This window comes from Etheostoma spectabile, chromosome 7, assembly GCF_008692095.1.
Source record: "Etheostoma spectabile isolate EspeVRDwgs_2016 chromosome 7, UIUC_Espe_1.0, whole genome shotgun sequence".
Taxonomy (NCBI): Eukaryota; Metazoa; Chordata; class Actinopteri; order Perciformes; family Percidae; genus Etheostoma; species Etheostoma spectabile.
In genome coordinates this window covers 23,533,130-23,556,711 of record NC_045739.1, presented here as the reverse complement: position 1 = coordinate 23,556,711, position 23,582 = coordinate 23,533,130, and the positions used below count along the sequence as shown (strand labels likewise).

The 23,582-nt window shown below is 41.7% G+C and overlaps 1 protein-coding gene across 14 annotated transcripts in view; it reads left to right on the top strand.

Moving 5' to 3' along the window:
• The window catches only part of plch2a (phospholipase C, eta 2a), a 215,287-nt gene that overhangs the window by 177,989 nt on the left and 13,716 nt on the right, over positions 1-23,582 (top strand). For 11 of the 14 annotated variants that reach the window (XM_032519814.1, XM_032519815.1, XM_032519817.1 and 8 more), the window contains 15 exons: positions 1,427-1,520; positions 3,404-3,607; positions 5,430-5,550; positions 10,173-10,344; positions 12,068-12,175; positions 12,533-12,538; positions 16,290-16,445; positions 16,619-16,717; positions 17,214-17,314; positions 17,621-17,709; positions 18,169-18,351; positions 19,614-19,721; positions 20,884-21,008; positions 21,965-22,049; positions 23,388-23,534. In XM_032519814.1, coding sequence (XP_032375705.1) covers positions 1,427-1,520; positions 3,404-3,607; positions 5,430-5,550; positions 10,173-10,344; positions 12,068-12,175; positions 12,533-12,538; positions 16,290-16,445; positions 16,619-16,717; positions 17,214-17,314; positions 17,621-17,709; positions 18,169-18,351; positions 19,614-19,721; positions 20,884-21,008; positions 21,965-22,049; positions 23,388-23,534 — 1,798 coding nt within the window. The remainder of the gene's footprint in view (positions 1-1,426; positions 1,521-3,403; positions 3,608-5,429; positions 5,551-10,172; positions 10,345-12,067; positions 12,176-12,532; positions 12,539-16,289; positions 16,446-16,618; positions 16,718-17,213; positions 17,315-17,620; positions 17,710-18,168; positions 18,352-19,613; positions 19,722-20,883; positions 21,009-21,964; positions 22,050-23,387; positions 23,535-23,582) is intronic. The other 3 variants (XM_032519816.1, XM_032519813.1, XM_032519825.1) reach the window with 1 other exon arrangement.

Sequence of the window (23,582 nt, the reverse complement as noted above, 5' to 3'; positions counted from 1 at the left end):
CACACAAATAAACCTGGTTCTGGGCCAAGAAAACAGGTTCCAACTCAGCACCAACGTAGCGCTGGTCTAGAGATTAGAACCGGTTACGTCAGGTGCTGGAGGGGGGGTTATCATGGCGTTGGAAAACCAAAAACGTCTGGCCGCCATTTTTAAAACCTCGGTCAGCTGTTAACCGTAGAGAGCTGTTAATGTTAGCTTTGGACATGGATGGAAAACCAGAACCACCGTGGTCTGGGGAGGAAACCAGAACCACCGTGGTCTGGGGAGGAAACCAGAACCACCGTGGTCTGGGGAGGACACCACTGGTCTGCTGGCTCTCAGGCTGGGGAAGATCCAGCTGGTTCTTAGAGAACTGGAGAGTAGAACCAGCACCGAACTGGCACCAGCACCAGAACCAGAACCAGAACCAGCACCTGGTTAGCCTTGGTGGAAAAGACATATGGGCGTAGTTATAGATCCGCCATGACATGCACCTCCAGGTTCAGGGACTGTTTAAATAACAAAAACAACATGAAGCACTTTCAGCATGATTTTACTATTAACTATAGTTTGAATCTCTTTAACATCTTCACGTCTTCTGATCTATGGTCTTAGTTTAAAGCCGTGTTGAAAGGTAACCAAGTACATTTAGTCAACTACTTAAGTAGAAATTTGAGGTACTTGTCCTTTACCTGAGTCTCTTCTTTTCAAGCCACTTCCTACTTCTCCTCCGCCACATTTCAGAGAAATATTTAACTTTTGTACTCCACTGCGTTCATCTCACACCTTTGATTAAAAGTTACTGTAAAAATGAAGGTGTTTGACCACAAAACACACAGTTTAAACAGTCTGATGTTTTCTTCTAAATGAAACCACTCAACAACATAACGGCCCACAAGTCCAGCTGAAAGGATGAGACCATCAAACACACAACTGTTTGGATCGTTTCCAGTTTCTAAAATGGGAGGATTTTGTTTGCATTGAGTACTTTGACTTTTAATAATTTAAGTACCATTTCATGACGATACTTGCATATTTTTACACAAGTAATAGTTTCAATGCAGGACTACTTACGTGATACAGTATTACAGTGTGGTATTACTACTTTTATTTAAAGGTGGCATGCAACACGTATGTCATGACTTTGTGGTAACGTCTGCAGTTCTACCATGGACTCTGTGACATTTATTTTGTGGGAAAAAAAATGAATATTAATGAGCTCAGGCTACATGATGTCACACTGACCAGCTGTTGTGATTGGTCTGATTTCTCCTCTTATTCCTTTTCAGTGGCTAGAGCTGACAGATTTACTCATTAAGTTCCCCTAATTCTTCCAAGGGAATCAGTGTATTATTCTTCTTCTTCTTCTTCTTCTTATTATTATTATTATTATTATGTTACATATACATAGTGTTGTTGCTTGACATGAGTTGATGTCATTTCGTAGATGACCAACGTGACCAAGGACCATTGCCTGGAGATTGTCAACAAATTTGAGCCGTGCTCTGAGAACCAGAAGCAGGGAGTTTTGGGAATTGATGGTGAGTCCCCTTTAACTTCAGGTCTTTACCGTTAAGCTCTCTTGTGTTCTTTGTTTTTTAATTTTTTATAACCTTATGTTTACACAGGTGATCTCATTGAGTGACAGGGTCTAATTGGCAAGAGAGAGACGTCTGGGACAATGCACGACAGACAAAAAGATTACAATTAAACCTACAATTAAACACTGCTAGTGTCTTCTAACATAGGCCAAATTTACAGTGTATCAATTAAAAAGGGCCAGTGCAACCCCCCCCCCCAAAAAAAAAACTATTAGTTCCTTTACATAATTAAAGACATTTGCACCATACCTTAAAGCAAAAAAGGCACAAAATGTTGCAAAAGAATTCTCCAGAATGCAGAAAATGAAGTGTTTGACATTCAATAATTCTATTTTGCCCAAAAGTGGAGATCTCAAACCCCCCCCCCGTGTTTTCCCGAGGTTTGTGGAGGACTTAGGTACACGTGTATGGGGGGGACGGTTTAGGGGTCCTCCCTTAACCCTGGTGTTGTCCTCGGGTCAAATTGACCCGTTTCAAAGTATATTTGTATTAGAAATATTAGATTTCTTTCAACCAAATTGCCCAAAAATAACGTGGATGATCCCAAACATACGTCAGGTAAAATTAAGGATTACATTCATTGAATTGTTTTAGTGTTTTATTTAGTCTTATAGCATTTGAATTCTTTTTTTTTTTTCATGGTTTCCAAACAGTATCTGGACTAAACTTTGACATCTACCCATCTGTGATCCGCTCAACATCCTCTGAACTGAACTATTAGTCAAAATAATTCATAATTTCTGCCTTTTTAACTAAAAACTTATGTATAAATTGACATAAATGAGGTTTGTTGACCATGAATTACAAGAATGAGTGGAAAACCTGTTATTAAACCAGCTCAGGTCTTAAAAAAAAAAAAGGCGCCAAAAGCTGGAAAAGTGACAAATAAATCGGAAAAAGCGACAAAAACATCGGAAAAGCACAAAAAAATGTTCATTTTTAATTTTGACCAGGAAGGACAAGTTCACGGTTAACGGGAAGACAACACAAGGGTTAAGAAAATGTTAAGTTTTTAAAAGTGTTAATGTTTATGACGTTTTTATCACTTTCTTGTGTTACATTTTTAGTCATATTTTGATCAAACGATTTTTTTTGACGTTTTTGTCACATTTTTCGAAGTTTTTAATCGCTACTTCCGATGCTTTCGTTACTGTTTCTGACATTTCGGTGTCCTTATTCAAAGTTGTGTTGCCTTTCTGACAATTTTTGCACTTTTTCTTCACTTCAGTTCTTCACAAGTTCCCTTGTGTTCAAAATAAACTGAATGCTGGCAGTTTCCTCTAGTGGCATGGACGTTTTCCATTTCATCAAATACTCTGTTAATGTATACCGCTGTTAAAATAAGTTAATTTTAGCACTGAATAACAGTTGGCTGTTTTTTAAAATATTTCCCAGCATGTCAGATTTTTCTTTCCCAGCCTGCTGTGTGTCTGTCTAAGACGCTCAGTGGTTTTAAGCTTTGAAGAATCAGCTTTTTTTTAATCATTCTCTGAATATTTCCTTCATTTAGCAGATGCTTTTGTTGTATCATGAATTAGTGCCTTGGTGTGAGATTTGTGTCTTTGTTAAAAATTATGAATTTCATTACCGTTGAAGTCTTAAATAATTAAGAAATGTGTGTGAAATATAGGACTTGTTTTGCAAAAAGAGCAAAAATCAAATCAATGTTGGGTTGAAATAGTTATATTTCTAATTGAAACCGCATATCGTTTTTCTATATGAATTTAAAAAGACATTCTCTCTGACCCGTAGTGGACCGCTTTGTCAAGCCACACTTAAGAGTTACATAATAAAGTTTTAAAAAGGTTTTTAACCTTTTCCAGGTATTACGAACTACATGCGCAGCCCAGCGGGAGACATCTTCAACTCGGAGCACTACAACGTGAACCACGACATGAAGCAGCCGCTGTGCAACTACTTCATCGCCTCGTCACACAACACCTACCTGATGGGGGACCAGCTGATGTCCCAGTCCAGGGTGGACATGTACGCCTGGGTGCTGCAGGCCGGCTGTCGCTGTGTAGAAGGTCAGTCTGGACATGTGGACGCACTTACAGTACACTCTTACCGTGCATGCTGACAGTATGCAGGCACAGTTTAAGGTCAGGCTAAACAATAGCACCATTTTTTTAAAGCAAGTAGCACTGCTACCCACATAAACACACATACACACACATACACACCCCGTCCCTATCCCTACCCCCCTACGAACTGACTGCCTCGGCTACCTTTCTTTGTGTTTTTTCCACACCTGGACCCCGGTCACCTCAAAGAATCCCTTCATGTGACCACATGACTGTACTGTGTGTTGTCCTGCGCATTATTATCATTGTGTTTTGTGTTTTTTGTGTTGTATTCTTTTTTTTCTTTTTTTTTCTCCTTTTCATACTGTAACGGATGCTGGTAACTTTAATTTCCCCAAAGGGATTAATAAAGATAAGTCTAAGTCTAAGTCTGCTAATATTTTTGGATCAAAGCTGCAAGCTGCGCTGCAATCCAGAGACGCTTGAAAGCAAGAGCGCCATCTAGTGGGCTCAGCAAATAAAAACACTGGTTCACAAAGCTTCATTTGGCCATCACTAGCCCTGGGTATCCCGCTCTGCCTTGTGAGAAAATGAAAGCTCAGATGTGCCGATCTGGAATCTATAACTAACCTCGCCCCTTATGACCTCTGCTTTGCCCACCCAGAGAATTTGGCCCCCCCCATGAGAGAGAGAGACATCATGGCTTTCAAACGAGCACAGTGCTTGGGAAAGAGACTTCAGATACAGCATTAGGGGACCACTAAGTTCCTATATAAAAGAGACTTCAGATACAGTATTAGGGGACCACTAAGGTCTATATAAAAGAGACTTCAGATACAGTATTAGGGGACCACTAAGTTCCTATATAAAAGAGACTTCAGATACAGTATTAGGGACCACTAAGGTCTATATAAAAGAGACTTCAGATACAGTATTAGGGGACCACTAAGTTCCTATATAAAAGAGACTTCAGATACAGTATTAGGGGACCACTAAGGTCTATATAAAAGAGACTTCAGATACAGTATTAGGGGACCACTAAGTTCCTATATAAAAGAGACTTCAGATACAGCATTATATTGTATCTGAGTATTATATTATACTATATATTAAAGCATTCAAAGTTCACCATGTCATGGGACATTTAACTGTAAGATGGCCTGGAGTGGAAGGTAGATACTTAATAACTTAATAAACACGAGATTTCTCTGTAAAACCTTTGTAGAGACAATAAAACTAAGGAATTCTACCTCATAATCCACTTTGCGTTACTCTGCATTCACACTGACTGCGTCGGCCATCAGAGACACAGGTCTTCCCGTTCAGTTTGGATGGGGGTGGAGCCATTAGGAGGCGGTCGGTGCCGCTGGGGAAGGCCGAGAAAAGTTGAGACATTCAACATTTCTAGGAAACATACTGATGGTCACAGATGTGGTGGCCCTCCTGTAGCCAGCGATCAGAGTCCTGTGGGGGGTTAAATAACAGAACAGAACAGGGCAAATCGCATCTGCACACACCCCTAGGAAGGAATTTAAATCTCGTTCTAAATCCTCTTATTGAAACTGTTTTTTCTTTCCAAGTTTGTTCTTTATTTTGTACAAGCTTTCTAAAAGGGTCGTTGGTTTGGTGGGAAATAAAGATGTCTTAGTTAATGAGTATGTACAGTTTCTATATATATATCCACTCAACTAAGTACAGGTCCACATGGGATTTGTTTTCGGCCAGGACAGTTTTAAACTGTTATTATAAGACCCGTTTAAAGTGATCTTTTCATTTTTAGTTAGCTGCTTCATGACTGTCTCGTCTCTGTCTTTCCTGTCCACAGTGGACTGTTGGGACGGACAGGACAGTGAGCCCATCGTCCACCACGGCTACACCCTCACCTCCAAGATCCTCTTCAAAGACGTCATCGAGACCATCAACAAGTACGCCTTCGTCAAGAATGAGTAAGTTTACACACACACACACACACACACACACATACAGACACACACACACAGACACACGTTTCACTCTTATTATTTTGTCATTGTTCCTTATTGTTCTGTTATTCATTGGCTCAAATGCTCATATGTGTAGTTAGTAAGAAAACTCCAATAGATCACGTAAAGTAAGTGTGTGTGCGTGTGTGTTTGTGTGTGTGTGTGTGTGTGTGTGTGTGTGTGTGTGTGTGTGTGTGTGAGAAATAACCCCAGCAGTGTATGCCATACACATCTCAGCGTTGCATTACACAGCCTGTTTGTAAAACCATGGAGGGGGATGAGGCTTGGAAGGAATACCATTGCAGGGGACGGACGGGTTTAATATGTCTCGAAGCCTCTTTACATGTGAAACGTGATGATGCGCTGTGTCCTCCTGTAAAGGCTGTCCCTAACGGGGTGGTACGTGGTGGGGTTTAGTCACTATTGTGGGTGATGGCATGTGAGGTGATGCGTGTAAAAAATCTTCTCATTTGCTCATGGAATTAATCCACATGAGCAGAGACGGGCTTGATCCCAAAGTGTATCTGAATGCACTGGGCTTCTTTGAGGACTGAGAAAGTGCGAGAGCTCGATCGTCGCTGCTTGCAGCTTTCTTCTATATTCATGATTCAACTCTTTCTTTTTAAATATATGTTCTAACATTTTACTTGGTGGATGCAGGCAGCAGATCCAGGGTTAGACAACCTGGGATGTCGGGATCATGGATCTAGTTCTAATCCTGTTCCACTGTGTTCATTGTTTGTTCTCCTCTTGCTTTTCCTTGGAAGATATTTGCATAACGTAGAGGTGTTTTCAGCAGGTTGCACCGAGCTGCAGAACCACCTCCCATTCCCATTAAATAGCAGTCTATCCATGGCGCCATTCCCAAAATGTCTGAAAGGAGATAAACTTGGTTGAGATCTGGTAACTGTGAAGAATAAGACTGACATCATTCTCATCAAACCGCTCACTGAGCTCTCTTGACCTGTGTGAAAGCTGCCCCCTTCTTATCTTTCTTAAATCATTTATTTGTTTTTCCTTTGATTTGTCACCCATCTGAATGCACCGACCATACACAGATACATACATATAATCCAACGTAACATCCTACTCCTCTACATCTGTTCTCTTACTCCTAATTATTTGTGAAATAGATGTAATCAACTGTGTTTTCACACAGAGACATAACACACACACAGAGACAAATGAAAGCATACACACAGACACCCTCCTCTACACCACAGAATCCGCATCAGAGGTGATAATCTCACTCACGTGCATGGAGTCTGGTGTCGGCAGAGAAAACTTTCTATTTTTAAATCCTGTCTCCTCGAGAAAAAAAATGAAAGAAAAGCACTCGCTTCGTGCGCATGTTCACTCTCACTGTGTTGTTTTTTGCAAAGCACAATTGTGGAGACTGTATTTTTCACAGATGACTACAAAGGGGGACGGGGTGAAAGGCTGCATTCGACGTCAAAGAGCCGTCAGATTTTCCAGGCTGCCGTGTAAAAAGCACGGCTCCGCGGAGGGCTGACGGGGACAAAACTGGCACTCAGACTGACAACATGTTATGAATGAGTCTGCTGCTGGTTCTCATTGCTGGACCACTGATGCATCACGCAAACAGAACATATCGAATATATTGATTGAAATGTTTATCCAGACATGCTGATTTGTTAACTGTTCATCTGCAGACTAAAGAGAATTCACGTTAGATGGGGTCTTTTTTTTTTTGGACAAGTGATACCAACACTTGATATGTCTTGCAGGGGACACTTTGTCTTTTCGAGTGCTGAAGTGTCATATTACGAGCACTGAAGTGTCCTCTCGCAGAGGATATTTGAGGTGTCCTCTGCAAAAGGAAGAATTTTATTTTAAAGTGGCTCTAAACCAGGGGTCTTCGAGTTTTTTAACCTTGTTGGTATTGGGTCAATTAAACCCCAATTTAAAAAAATTTTTTACAAGAGAAAAGGACAAAAAACTTTTTTGTTTACTAAAAATCAACGCTTTCCTTATTTCCGTAAAAACATGTACCGACCCAATTCGAAATTACTCTGGATGGCCACTTTTTTTTTTCCTTTGGGGTTTTTTAACATGAATTATGACTATGAAAAAAAAGGGAATCTCCTTCATTTTAAATTTGTGTTTGTAGAGACGTTTGCGTTCTCTAAACAATTCATCTGATTGTTGAACTAAAATTTTTTTTCACAATTGGTTTTTAAAACCCAAAAAAGCCGGGTCAGTTTTACCCCAGGGCCGAGGGTCCCCAAAGTGAAAACGTATAAGGGTTTTAACCAAGGACCCCTTTAATAAGGGGACAAGGGTCAAAGGGGCCCCCCAGGGATTGATAAAAGAAGTTTCATATAAATTGGCACATAGGGAGCCAAAGATTTTTTCATCATTTTTTTTGAGAAACTAAGCTATTAAAATTGTTGGGGTTTTTTAAATCATATTTTCTGCGCTCAGGAATCCTTGGATTGGGAGGACCTTTTTGGGTACCCAAGGAGACTGTAAAGGCTGTATTATATAAACTTTTTAGTCTTAATTTAAAATTTAATTCAATTTTTTATCTAGTTTCATTACAGGAAAAATTCCCCCCCCCTTTACAACCCCTCAACCTGGGCCGAGGTGCCGAAAGGCGCCACCCCGCCACCAATACCAACCCAAACATATACAACCTGCTATCATAACATCACACACCACATCTACCACGCTCACCAATACAACCACCCCAAAATTCAACCTGCACCAGATACACACCACACACCATTCACACACCTGCCCAGAACACACTCACAAAATTTACACACCCGCCACCGATACCAACAACAATTCACACCCTCACCGAAAAAAACCAACAAATTAACACCCCCTCACAGTAAACATACACAAAATTTCCACCGTTCACCAGTAACGTCACACCTCTAAAAACCCGCAAACAGTACACACTCACAATACTCACATGCTCACCCCATCCCACACACTAAACCCCATCAACCCCCCGCTCACAATAAACACAAAAAAAACTACCACCCCTCACCAGAAACACCAACACACACACACACACTCCCCCTGGGTCATCAGATACCACCACCACACAACATAACCACCGTCATTTATACCACTCAAAACCTCTACACCCTGTTCACAGATACCACTCACAAACCCTTTTCACCCCTGCTCATCGTACCACTCACACAATCTACACACTGGTCACCAAAACACACCCAAACCAAAATTACAACCGCTACAATTAACACCAACAATATTACCACCCTCATCAGATACAACCCCCAACCCCCTACGCACCGCCCCCAAGCCCCCCACCAACCCAAAATTTACACCCCCCCTCCCCCCCACAATCACACTCCACCAGATAACAAAACCCCACCACTTTCAACCCCGCTCACAGTCCCAAAAAAAACCCCTTTTCCCCTCCCCCCCCCCCCCCCCCCCCCCCCCCCCCCCCCCCCCCCCCCCCCCCCCCTCACCACCCTACACCCCGCTCCCAGAACACAAAACCCCCCCCCCCCCCCCCACACCACCAACAATCTACACCCCGCCTCAGATCACACCACCACATTACACATCTCCCAGATACACCTCCAACTTTAACCCCTGCTCACCGATCACACCCAAAACATCTAAACCCGCCACCAAAAAACACCACACAATTAAACCCCTGCTCACCAGATACACACACACACACACACACATTACACCCCTGCTCAAAACGATACCCCACACACACAAAACATATCTACACACCTGCTCATCAGATCCCACACTCCACACATTACACACCTGCTCCCCAGATACCCCCTCACACACATTTACACCCCTGCTCCCCAGATACACTAAACACACTAACACCTGCTCACCAGAAAAACACTCACACACTCTACGCACCTGCTCACCAGATACACACTCACACACATCTACCCCCCTGCTCATTAGATCCACTCACACACATCTACGCCCCTGCTCACCGATACACACTCCACCCAACACACCTGCTCATCAGATACCCACTCACACATATCTACACACCTGCTCACCAGATACACACTCACACACATTTACACTCCGATGGTGCAGCATCGGGGGCAACTCGGGGTTCAGTGTCTTGCCCAAGGACACTTCGACATGGGACTGCAGGGCCAGGGATTGAAACACCAACCTTCCGATTAGCAGGCAACCGCAGACCTGCAGACCTGTTGTTCTTGGCCTTGTGAAATTTAAAATGTTTTAAATCAGCCAGCCGTCTCCGGGGCCTTGGACGTGTACGTGGACAGGAAAATGTCCTGTCATGCAAGTTAGATATTTCTTTCAAGCAAATAAATGTAAATCTGGTTCCTCTTTAGAGAATGTATTGCCTTTTATTCAAGTCATTTGTCTTGCACTTTATTCCTGCTCTGTACACAACTTTAATGCCATCGTTGTTTCTTACAGCGTGCGTTTTCTGTACTCAAAATGTACAAAATCTCACTCTTTATTGATGACTTTCATACATTTTTAACTGCAGGTTTTTAAGCTGTGTGTGTCCTCTTTTCCTCCTCCATCTTCCAGCCAAGTGACTCCAGTCTGTTGTTGTGATTATCTCTCAGATACCCAGTCATCCTGTCCATTGAGAACCACTGCAGTGTTCCTCAGCAGAAGAAGATGGCCCAGTACATGATTGAGATCCTGGGGGACAAACTGGACCTGTCCAACATCAAAGCCGATGAGTCTGGACGGCTGCCGTCGCCAGAAACCCTCAAGGGGAAGATCCTCGTCAAGGTAGCGCCAGAGCGGGGGTGTAGTCAAAAGGCTTTGAAAGTACAGTCCGGGGTGTTTAAAAAGTGACCTGCTCTCTTTGGAGAGAGGAGAGAAAGGACTGAGGCCCCGAGGCGATTATTGCAGCTCGCCGTTTCATTACCTGGAGTTTGAACCTCACGGAGCAGACTTCAAAGGCAAGAGATAGAAGTGATGTGATTAGAAAGTGTTTGAATATGACATAATTGGGTGAAGATGATAAAAAAAAACCTTGACTGTAGGAGGGAATAACAAGCTGTTTATGTGTTTAATAACTGCCGACTGCAGGCTGGCTCATTATCTGGGCACAGTGTCTGTGTTATTATTACAAAGCAATATCCCGAGCCCAGATGATAACAGATAACGTTAATGGCTGCGAGTCAGGAGCTTCACTTTGCAGCTGAGAGGAGTTCTGTGTTGATAAAAATGTTGCTACGCTCATCTGTGTCGCCCTCAGCTGATACCGTACGTTTGCAGCATAGACTGTAAATCAAGGTGGACACGTCTCCACTTCCTCCTTACGCAGATTTGTGTTTCCCATGATGGCGAAGCAAAATCCCGCCCCACTCTGCCTCTGATTGGCTAATTCTCGTTGCCTTCGTTCTTATAAAACTAACTTTCTGGGGGAGGGTGCAAATTTCAAAGTCCTGGATCTTCGCAATCCTACCTACGGCACCTTGAAGTCAAGTATACAAGGGGATTTATTATAAATGCAAAAACACTGGTATGGTCCCCTAAGAAGAATGTGAATGCAGTACAACTGCAGTACAATAATATCTAATGACTCTTGTGCTCGATTTTTCTTCCATTGAAACGAACAAATCCTTTTACATCCCACAGTCGAAGCCGAACAGACCGGCTAACTGGAACTTGGAGGTCTGGGATCTTATGTGAAGGCTACTTTTCAACTGGTGATTTTAACGGTGTGAGATCCGATTTTTAGCGGCTTGGGCTACGTTTACATTGCTATGGTTTTGGTTGAAAAACGAATAGCTTTCGCTGTATTGGCACCTCACATTCAAACCGTTTCAGAGGGGCGTTTCAGAGCCCCTAAACTGGAGATAGACCCATAGACTGTTAATATTGATCTATATATATATATACAGTCAATGGAATAGACCGATTATCGGCACTGGCTGATTATCGGCCTGTTTTCTTACATTGGTTTAGACATGAGTGAGATTGGTTAGGGTAAAATTACCAGGGTTAGCCAACCAGAGGCAGAGTAGGGGGGGACATTCCTTTGCCATTCTAGGAAATGCAAATTAAGCTCCCCCCACGGCGCTAAAGTAAAGCTAAAATCTCCTGGATACGGGCGCCGCCGTCTTGCAATTTTGGAGCCAGAGCCTGCACAGGGGTGATTGGGCTGGGGAGCCGCAGTATCGGTGTCCTGCCGATACACACACCCAAACAATCCATGTCAATCACAGCTGTCAATCAAATAACTAATAAAAACCTCACTCATCAGAGAAGTAAACACTTGAACACTTGAAGTGCTGATTTTGACGGGAAGACAACACAAGGGTTAAAATGGCCAGGCCAGTTTTTTCTTTGGAGCGTTATTTAAAACGCCAACATCTAACAGACATGACATGGCTCGTACCAATGGATTTCTTTGGTCTTCTAGTTTTACATGCACACAGACACATTCTGGTTTTTATGAATCAATTTTCTTTTCTTCTTTTAAACCTGGTCTTTTCTCCACCAGGGGAAGAAACTGCCCCCCAACATCGACGAGAATGCAGAAGAGGGAGACGTGTCGGACGAGGACAGCGCTGATGAGATGGAGGACGACTGCAAGCTGATGAACGGAGATGTATGTTCCTTTTTATTGATCTTTTGCTCCACATTAACCACATTAAACCCCATTTATCCCGTTGATCTACCAGAGTTACAGGCAGGTACCTGTATGTGTCCTTTTGTCCAGCAGATAAAATGTGAATCATGTGTGTATTTCCTGTTCTTGATGCTTCATGTTTGAACTATGCACTGGTGATCGTGTGAGCCTTCTCCCTCTCCTGTCTTTGTTCCTTTAGCGTATCTCGTATATTGCTATCTCTGCTTTTGTGGCTGTCTCTTTCTCTCTGTGTTCCTAGTTGTTCTCATCTCCTGCTCTTCTCTTTTGTCCCTTCTTCTTCTTCTTCTCTTTAACTGTCGCTCGCTTCTTTCAAAGTGGAAGGTACTGTATACAAAGCTCATCCTCAGCAGTGTCACCCGGTCATCCGCCATTCGTTCTCATCGTACCTGTGAAAGTTTAAAGTGGTCGGCCCCAAAACGCTTTGCAGTTTTGCATCTTTAAGACGCTCCGTGCAAAGATAATTCATCTGGAACCAGACATGGACATCAATAGGTGTCTTTTAGATCCTAAAAATAGCGAAAACAATATCAGTCAGAAGCAGTATTTTAACAACACTCAGCGCTGTTGGTGCCAGGATCGGCCATTTTTCCCCTTTCAAGTGGGATTGTCAGATTTTCTGGGAACACTTATATGAATATTGCAATCCTGGCTCTGTGGAATTAATTCATTTTATATCTATTATCATGTAATCATCTGATAAACAGCCATGGAATGGGAGCATGCGAGATGTTTAAATTAAGGTCAGTTGTTGGTACGGATTTTGAGAGAGACCATTGGTTAACACATCAGGACCAACATTGCTAGGACAAGCTAATGTTGTAATTATTTCTTATTATTATTATTACTATTTCCTATTGGACCTGATGATGATTTTAATGAAAGCTCTAATCATAGCTATGTTAAGTTCAAAGACTGGCAGCATCTGTGGGCTTTTTGTTGACTTTAATGAACCGATGCACTGACTAAATAATATTTTAAGCGCTGAGGCTTCATGTGTTGTCCATTTTATTCCAAACCATTGCAAAAAGCATCTTGTAAGTATTCAATAGCTGCCCAAAATCGGATTTCCGTCAGGTTGGGAAAACCTCAGATACAACCCGATTTCTTAATTGACAGCGAAAAATGAAAACCATAATACTGTAGACACAGAATAATGTGTTCAATCAGATCCAAATAAAGCATTAGGCTCTCCTCAGGTTTAAAGGTGACATGTATCAATTCTACAATAAATAAATAAATAACCCCCCTGCATCTTAGCCATCAAATCAGATGGACGGCACTCAGTGGACCACAATGCACTGAGCTGCACTGAGCACTTAAAACTCTTCACAGAGCATGTTGCTGTTGAAATGGGTCATAGATACACTCTGCCACCATGTGGCTGAACTGAGCATGTGCATATCATCCCCCCCCCCCCCCCCCCCCGCCCCAATGCATTGAGCTGTGATTCATCTGTGAATGAGGACATCTTTCATCTATTCCCCTTCATCCCCCTGAGTAGGGATGTCCCGTTGACATTCATTCCATTACTAAGAGCTCCATTCATCAACCAGTCTGCGAGCTTCTGCATTATGTAACATGATGTCTTAATGAAATGTGAGTTCTGGTAGGATCCTGCAGGATTTGTTTTTTCCTGGTAAGTAGGCCTGTAACAACTATTACATAATTGTCTTTTTTGTTTGCTCCTTTGTTTATTGTTATTAATTGCTCACATCAGCTAAGATCTTAAGGCGGATGACTGGTAATTGTTGATGTTGTTAGATATGTGAAATTGTATTTAGATAAGTGATTATTGGTCGGACTATGTATTTAATTTCAAATATTTTTATTATTATTTCAAGTCTTAGTTGTTGGCACGAGACACGTTCATCGCAACAGAAATGATAAGGGTGGGATACAGTTAGAAAAATTATTTTATGGTAATATAGAGGCGTTGATTCCTTCATACATGCTGTAGTTATAGTATCTGTATATCACATGACAGTGATATTACCATAAGATGTATCCTGGGATTCAATCAAAACTTTAATTTCTTTAAATAGGTAATACATTGACACATCTTTTAAAATTTGACTGAAAGAGACAATTATTTGTACGGCAAAACCAAAATATCTCAACGTTCTTGTATACCAGGCATAAACAAGAAGTAGTAGTAGCTTAGTCTCAGAGGCCGAGACGATGTGACCTAATCAGGCGGCAAAACGTTGGCGTCAGCCAAAGGTCTCAGTTTGCAACCGTTGAGACTGCGACACCCCCCCCCCCCACCCCAATTATGTGATATACTGCATTGCTTCTTGCATGATGGGTGTTCTCCAACTTCTACAGTTGGATCTCACACCAAAAACAAGATTGTATTGTATAGAAGAGCAGTTGACTTAATGCATGAGTATTTGGATTTAGAGCACAAATCCATCTAGAAAATTCAGACAACATAGGAGCAACAATTTGACTCTGAATTTAAAGTGTTCTTATGAAAGCTCAATGAGTGAAGTAGGAAGACCGGTCCATATCTTTGACCCTCTATACTGTGTTTGAGTCATACGAGAGTAGGGAGTTCCTAATAAGACAACTACTACGAGTCGGATACTGATGAAATTCATTATTAAAAGTAAAAATATCACAAAGGTGCTGGGGAAATAACTTTTTTTATGTCATAATTATAGGACAGTTTTATAAAATGCAGTTGCCTAATAATAATAATAAAAAATAATGAATGACTTCAGTTGTGGAGCGCACCACAAAGTGTCATGTTTCCATTCAATTTTCATTTCATATATTTAATATACAGGAATGTTAGGAAAAAGTAACATTACATTACAATATAAAAACGGGCTTGACTCAGTTTAAAAACTGGTTTTCAGCAGGTTCCTGTTCTGCAGAAACATAAAACCTCGTTACAGCACGTCAGGACAGACATTAATACAAGACATCGATATAGAAAAATACATTTCGACAACTGAAAACAACAATACAGTTACATAAGGACAAAGACATTTATACAAGACATCAGCTGGACTGGACAGATACGGTCAGTGCAAACAAGGCTTGGACAATACATAAACAAATGTATTAATGTGTGCAAGTGTAACTGTTGAGAAGGAGCATTTGTGCCAATTTGAAATATGTGATGGATGATAGTGTTCTGATGTGATGTGGAACGTCTTTCCAAATCTTGGTATATGTATAAAAAAAAGAGTAAATCAACGCGCATTCGTTCGTAGTGTCACAATGATCCGTTTCCTTATTTCATAACTGCAACAGCAACATAAATAAACTTGTTTTAAACAAAGAAAAAACAAACGTTTGTCTCACAAAATGCGGTTGAAAAATAGTTTGTCCTTCCGCTAGTCTAGTCATAAACACACACACACACACACACACACACACACACACACACACACACACACACACACACACACACACACAACTGGCTCAGGAGAGGTCTAAATATAGAGTTAACACCCCCTGACGTCATCATCATCACCATTACCATCATCATCATAATCATCATCATCATCACCGCCATTAACATAACATCAACATGATCGACAGTACTTGTAATCAGCATTATCTGAATATAGGCATCAGTATTTTTTACATTTCTTTATTTACAGACTCAAGGTTCAGATAAAAAAAAAAAAGTACACTCAACACATTACAAAAGGGGGTTCAGACCAAACACACACATAAATACATGTGGACAAACTGATCCCCAAAAATATCACAAAAGAAACACACATACATACAAATCTACAAATTGCAATGTCCAATAATTAAAACAGGTACAGGTGCGTGTTCCAGTGATTCCATGGTTTTGACGAATACCTGGTATCGCTAAGTGCAGGATTGATTATAGCATTTAAAATTGTATTATTTGACTCAGTTAATCGGCGTATAAATCTGTACACAAACTTCCTCAGTATGATTATAAATGACATTATGCACGTGGAAAGGATAAAACTAAAATCAGTGTAATGGCTCCAACAGGTAGGCTACTCTCCCCTCCTGTGTCTTGGGTCATGTACGGCATATTGTCCTCATTCTCGGCATAACTGTCCCTGTCCTCCTCCAGACGTCGGCCAACAGGAAGCAGGTGGAGAACATGGCCAAGAAGAAGCTGGACAACCTGATGAAGGAGTCCAAGATCCGAGACCGAGAGGACCCGGACAGCTTCACCATCGCAGGCCTCCCTCCTGCTGGGAAGCCCACAGCCACAAGCGGCTGCAAGGTACACACACACACACACACACACACACACACACACACACACACACACACACACACACACACACACACACACACAGTTCCTACCTTAGTTCTTACCTTTTTCATTTCAAAACAGATACTGTACATGTTTTCCTAACAACAACATGCTGAGTGTGTCCTCTGTCCTGCCGTCAGGACAAAAGCGAGGATGGGACGGACACGGGGGACGAGGCTAATCCCAGCAGCAACAAGCGTACAGGCCGTTCCTTCATGGGGAGCTTCTCTAAACGCAAGGTTGGTCTTTTTACTCCTCCTCTCGTATGTCTTTTCCACCAAGGCGGTTCTGGTGCTGGTGCTGAGTTTGGGCCAAATATCGAACCGGTTCTTTGCTTTTCCACAGAAATAAACCTGGTTCTGGGCCAAGAAAACCGGTTCCAACTCAGCCCCAACCAGCGCTGGTCTAGAGATAAGAATCGGTTACGTCAGGTGCTGGGGGGGGGGGGGGCTTATCATGGCGTTCACCGGTCAGCTGTTAACCATAGAGAGCTGTTAATGTTAGCTTTGGACATGGATGGGAAACCAGAACCACCGTGGTCTGGGGAGGACACCAACGGTCTGCTGGCTCTCAGGCTGGGGAAGATCCAGCTGGTTCTTAGATAACTGGCGAGGAGAACCAGCACCGAACTGGCACCAGAACCAGAACCAGCACCTGGTTAGCCTTGGTGGAGAAGACATGTATTTGTTTGAATTTTTGGCGCCTCGCTTGTTCATACCTCCTTTTCTTCTGCAGAAGAAGACAAGTAAGCTGAAGAAGACGTCAAGCTTTGAAGACACAGATACAGACCAGGAGAGTGCAAGCAGCACCTCCCGTGCACCCTTGCACCACAGCAAGTATGACACACACACACACACACACACACACACACACACACACACACCTTTAGTACAGTATGTTATAGGGACACATGAGTGTATTGTCTTTTAAAGACGTGACGTTAATGGGAAAGTACGTCATCAGCTTTGATGTAAATTATTGCACTTATTTATGTTATCATATGAAAATAACGGCTAGATTTTATACCCTAGGTTTTAGGATTTGCAATGCAACAAAATCAAACACTGTCATACCTTCTTATGTAATCTGCCTGCTTAATTTCCTCACATGTGTCTGAGCTGTGAGCTTTGTTGGCCTTACAGAAAGAAGAAGACCATGAAGTTATCCAGGGCTCTGTCTGATCTGGTCAAATACACCTGCTCCGTGGGTCTCTACGACATCGAGGCCCAAGGTGAGTAGTCCCGTTCCCGCAGCACAGTTAGCTTATCTCAAACTACTGCTAACCTGAAACCGAAACTTAAGGTGGAACCTGCCCTTTAATACTACAGATTTTTTTTTTAAAGCGCTGTCACGATTGGTATTTGAAAATTTGAGATTTTAGTATTTATTCATTTTATCTATTTTTATTTTGTTTTTGTTTTTTAAACCCGATGCTCTCATTTTTTCCCACAATATTTTATATTAATTGTTCTGTATGTTTGAGTTTTCTGTGCAGCACTTTGGTAACTCTGTGTTTGTAAAATGTGCTTTAGAAATAAAGTGGATTGGGTTGGATGGTCGATCATGTAACACCGAGTACCACAGCAAGCATCTTAAATCTTCATGACTTGGTGTCAGCCTAACCCTACGTGTTAACATTTGAAGTTAACTGATGATGAAAACTAAGATGTCGTTGTGCTGCACCTGGCAGATAAGTGCAGCTGGCAGGTGTCGTCGCTCAGCGAGACCAAAGCCCACCAGGTGATGCAGCAGAAAGCTGCGGCCTTCATCCGGTTCAACCAGCGGCAGCTGTCCCGCATCTACCCGTCCTCCTACCGCGTGGACTCGTCCAACTTCAACCCGCAGCCCTTCTGGAGCGCCGGCTGCCAGCTCGGTAGGAACTCGTGTTGGGGCTTAAATCCTGAACTTCTAGATTCTTTCAGGAAGAAGGGTTCAAGTCCGTAGGTTGGATAAAAGAACGTTTATTCCAATAGAATATAAATTCCAGAGACAAGGTTACAGAGAATGTGCATCCATAGCTCTCCCCAGGTTTGTCTAACTCTTTAGCCCTTTCTGCTTGATCTTATGTGCACAGGGGGGTTCAGTTGCTACCCCGTGACATGTTCTTGTGCTGGGTTTTGTCTCCATAAGGTTAGTGACTAGCAGAGATCAGCCTGTAAAATAGATACCAGGTCTCAGACTGCTACTGGAGAGGACCTCCACCCAATCACAGGACATGTCCCTAACCACCCTCGGCCCTGCTTTTCAGATTTAAACCCACTCGGCAGAGCTATGGTTGGACACCTTGTGCCATTGTACTTATCATAAGGTCACAGTGAACTTTATGAACTACATGCTTCTTATTTAGAAGTGAACATAATAATCACACTGACACCAAGCAGACTATGTGTAATGCTTTTGTTCTTTAGATCCAAATGTAATGAATTGAACACACCTGAATAATATAATGTACTACGTAAATATGATGTTTATGAGCACATGTGATATGAATACATTTTATTCCAACAATTGACCCAACCCACAGTGTGCTTCATGATCTTTATATTCAGAGTAGGGCCAGTCAATATATCTCTAAAACAACACTGATATGAGGCCAGATATACTAGTCTTAGACATTTTGGATGGTCTTATTTCTTTATATGACACAAGTGTTGCCTTTCCTGGTTTAAAAGGCTGTATTACGGTAAATTGATGTTAAATTGATTGTTGTTTTCAGAGCTTACCAGACTGTTCTAGCTGCTCTTTTGCTGTATTATTATTTGCCTTTACCAAATTAGTCATTGTATTCACATTATTGGTGATTACTCATCAAGTCTCTCATTGTGTTATAGTGTTGTGAAAGCAACAATAGTCAATATTGCCGCAATATCAACATCAATATACTGAATTTGATCAAAAATATTGTGATGTTTGATTTTTCTTTTTCATATTGCCCAGCTACTTTAAAGTGGTCGGACATGATCCATGCTTCTGCCTCTGCTGTTATTAATTCTGCCATTTTACCAATACTGAACACTTGTTTTCTGTCAATCAGCTGCTGCGTTGTTCTCTTCCCACAGTTAGCAGCACAGCACATCAAAGTAAAACACCTTGCCTGCTTGCTGGCAATAATGAGGGGAACTGCTTTGATTTCAGTTGCACTCAACTACCAGTCGGAGGGCCGGGTCCTGCAGCTCAACAGAGCCAAATTTTACAGCAATGGCAACTGTGGCTACGTCCTCAAGCCCGCCTGCATGTGTGAAGGTCAGTATGTAGGAAAGGAGTCAATGCTCTAGGGCTGGGTCCTGAAATCAATACTTTTTAGGCACTGACCGAATTGCCTCCATAGTATTGTGTCATTTAAAAAAATTCCTCGTCATTCAATACCCGGTTTCAATACCTAAGGAGTAAATCTCATCAGCCTCAGTGAGCCAATAAGCATGCAGCATGCTTCTACCGAGGTCTAATAATGTCTGTGATTGGCTGATTACTAGGCGGTGGGGTATCACCAGACGTCTCCCGATATGATATCATCACGATACTTAAGCCACGATATGATATTGTTGCGATTTTAAACATATGGCATTATTCTGCGATATATTGCAATTTATTACCTTTTTTCCAACTTCTGATTTTTTCCCAGTGTCCGTGCACAGACACTTTGGGCTAATGTTTTCTCAGAATATCTGTTAAAATGCAAATAAAAATGATCTTGCAAGGTTTTCAGTTCATTTTGTGGAGTCATACTAAAGTGTAACTTCTTACCTTTCTAACAGAATATCATTTTAACCATTTACTTCAGCTTCACTAAGACCCGGGAAAAGGAAGCAAATACCAGTAAATTAGCCTGGGTGCTACTAGGGGTGGGACTCACCAGACAGATCATCACGATACTTACGCCACGGTACGATAGTAATATTATATTCTGCGAAACATTACAATTTATAACCTTTTTTCCAATTTCAAATGACGTCCCCAAAAGGAAACTCAGAAAACATCTGTTTCATCTAAAAAGAAACATTTCTCTGTTTGTTCATACCACTTCAACTTTATTGCTGCAAAATGGGACAAACTGACCATCACATATATAGTAAAAGATCCTGTGTACTGATACAGTATTGCCACTGAAAATATCGCAATACTATGCTGTATCGATCCCTTCTTGAACGTTACCCAGCCCTGTTTGTTACATAATTTCAGTAGGAAATATAGAGTTCATTTTTAAAGCAGACCTCAGGAATACTTGAGGTGGGGTTGAGGTGTGGGGTACTTTTCATGTTGGTTAATTTCTGCATAACACAGCCATATATTGTTTGTACATATTTGGTCCATTATGTAATGCAGAAAAGGCTACATTGTTTATGGAAAATCAATAAAAATAGAACCATAAATTAACAGTGGAGATCCTTTCTTCTTCCCTTTGCAGGTGCCTTCAACCCCAATCTGGAGGACCCGCTGCCGGGCCAGATGAAGAAGCAGCTGGTGCTGAAGATCATCAGTGGACAGCAGCTGCCCAAACCCAAAGACTCAATGCTAGGAGACAGAGGAGAGGTAGGACACACACATCTGTGCAACTGGAGTGTCTCTTTAAAGACGATTAAATATACAGTATTAATACAAACATGCCAAAAACTGAAACATATCATGAGAAATATTGTTATACATCCAATTGTAATGTGTTTAAGTATGAAAATATGTGAAATATTTGCTTTTTCAAAGATCTCAAATACACTTTGATTGTTTAGTTGATTTAGTAAAGAATTTGTTTTTATCACAGCAGTTAAAAAAGTTCCACCACTGCTAAATTATTAAAGGCACTCTGCATTGTAGAAAACCGTGATGCAATTTATTTCCCTCACTAGTCATCAGTGTTGGGGTAGTTACACAAAAAAGTAATACATTACACATTAATAGTTAGCTAAAAATGTAAGCCTTAATTTACTACTGCTGAAACTAACTAGTTGCAGTACTAGTTACATTACTTTTGGATTACTCCATAGCATCACCTGAGATGCACCATGACAGCATAACAATATAAAGTTAAACCTCATGTGTCAACACAAACCCGTATTATATGGAGGACATACACAAGATCTCTCCCATGCTATTACTGCAAAGTGTCTTTAAGTACCATGTAAAGCGCTAGATAAGTCAAATGTATTATTATTATAATTAAAGAAAAATGTGTGGAATTGACAAAGTGTCTTGAACTGCTTTATTGATCCCTGCTTTTTTAAATGCCATTGGTCAGGCAGACAGAGATTCAGGAGAGCAATGATAAATCAGGGGAATTGTCTTTTAATACTTTCTCTAGGGAAAGCAATAAAGTGGAGTTTTATTAAGGGCTCCGTGTGGGAACATGGCAGTGTGTCAAGTTCACACCTTCACTGAATGGGGAATCGGATTGTTTCCCAGTTTAAAAACTACCAAACCCCCGGGATATAATGTGATCAAGTGGTTAGTACAAGGCGATAACTTCATGCTCATGTGTAACGTCTTTCTGCCAGATCATCGATCCCTTCGTGGAGGTGGAGGTCATTGGCCTGCCAGTCGACTGCTGCAAGGAGCAGACCAGAGTGGTGGATGATAACGGTGAGTTACTCAGGCTCATCTGTCTTCATAAACATCAGATACTTTGTAATCTAGTCTGCCTGTTGCCATAAAAATGCCCTGTAATGATTTAGTAATAGTCCTTAAATCCCTAATGCAGAGAAAAATAAACAAAGTATTTAATTTATTGTTCATGACCAGTAATTTTTGCTTGCAAGTCTACATTAATCTAGGGTTAATCCAAGGCTGGTGTGTTTCAGGGCTGCTTCCATAACGCCAGCCAATGCATGACTCAACCAAAAGTGAAAGCAGTAAGAATTATCTGGCATGCAAGCCATTTTAATCCAGGTTTCTCATAATATAGTTTGACCTTAATCAGGCTACAATCCAGTCCACATAATTACATTATCCACCCAAAACAAAGCTATTTGTGGAACAATTTTAAGTGGCTGCAATGTGTTTTATACTCTACAAGAATGAAAGTGAATGAGGCCAGACATATCCAGCTGGGCAAATAACAGCAGGAGTTACAGTGAAGAGGATGGGGGCAGATATGAACAGTTTTTTTTTTTTTTATATCTTAGATTCAGCTCCTTCCATCAGCCATTAATTTTCCCTTCCTTCTTGCAGCCATGACGTTATATGTTGTACAGATAAGGTGAAATCTAATTTCTCACATAAAAGGTTTTCAGAGATGTGAGGGCCTGCGAGCCAGGTGAAACCATCCAGTCAGCATCTATGACGTAGAGAAATTGCACTCAACCTTTGGCTATCAGAAAATAAACAATTCTTATTTACATTTCTCAGTCAGCGGTTAAACGGGCTTGAAAGGCAACACTACACTGCTTCTCAGGCTAGTGTCAAGTTACTCTTAAAACTGAAATTTTACATCAAAATCTATTAATTTCTGTGGAATCACTGGCCAGTGCTGCCTATAGATACTTGTTCTCCTGGTTTATGTGTATGTATGTGCTGGTTAGAGCATTGCATTGCTTGAGTATGACATGCGTGTGTGTGCTGTCTGTTTAGGTTCAGATCTATAATTGATGAGCTCAGCAGAAAGCGACTTACACAGGCTGCACCTCTCAATCTACACACACACACACACACACACACACACACACACACACACACACACACACACACACACACACTGAATAATTGATGAGTGCTGAGCTTGTTCTTTGACTGTCCTGGACCGTCCACTCTCACACTGCTCCCTCTGTATTTATCTGCTGAACTTCTCCTCTCTTCTTGTTGTTTGTCACACTCTTTCTCCTGCTGTCTCTTTTCATTTTTCTTGCTCTTCCTCTGTCCCCCCCTACTCATCCCTACCCCGATCCCCCCCCCCCCCATGTCTCTCTCTGGACGGTCCCGCAGGGTTCAACCCGATGTGGGAGGAGACTTTGGTGTTCACGGTCCACATGCCCGAGCTCGCCCTGGTGCGTTTCCTCGTGTGGGATCATGACCCCATCGGCCAGGACTTCATCGGCCAGCGCACCATCGCCTTCAACAGCATGGTTCCAGGTAAGTTATGGTGAAGCGCCTGCTTTTACGGGGAACTGATGGCTACCC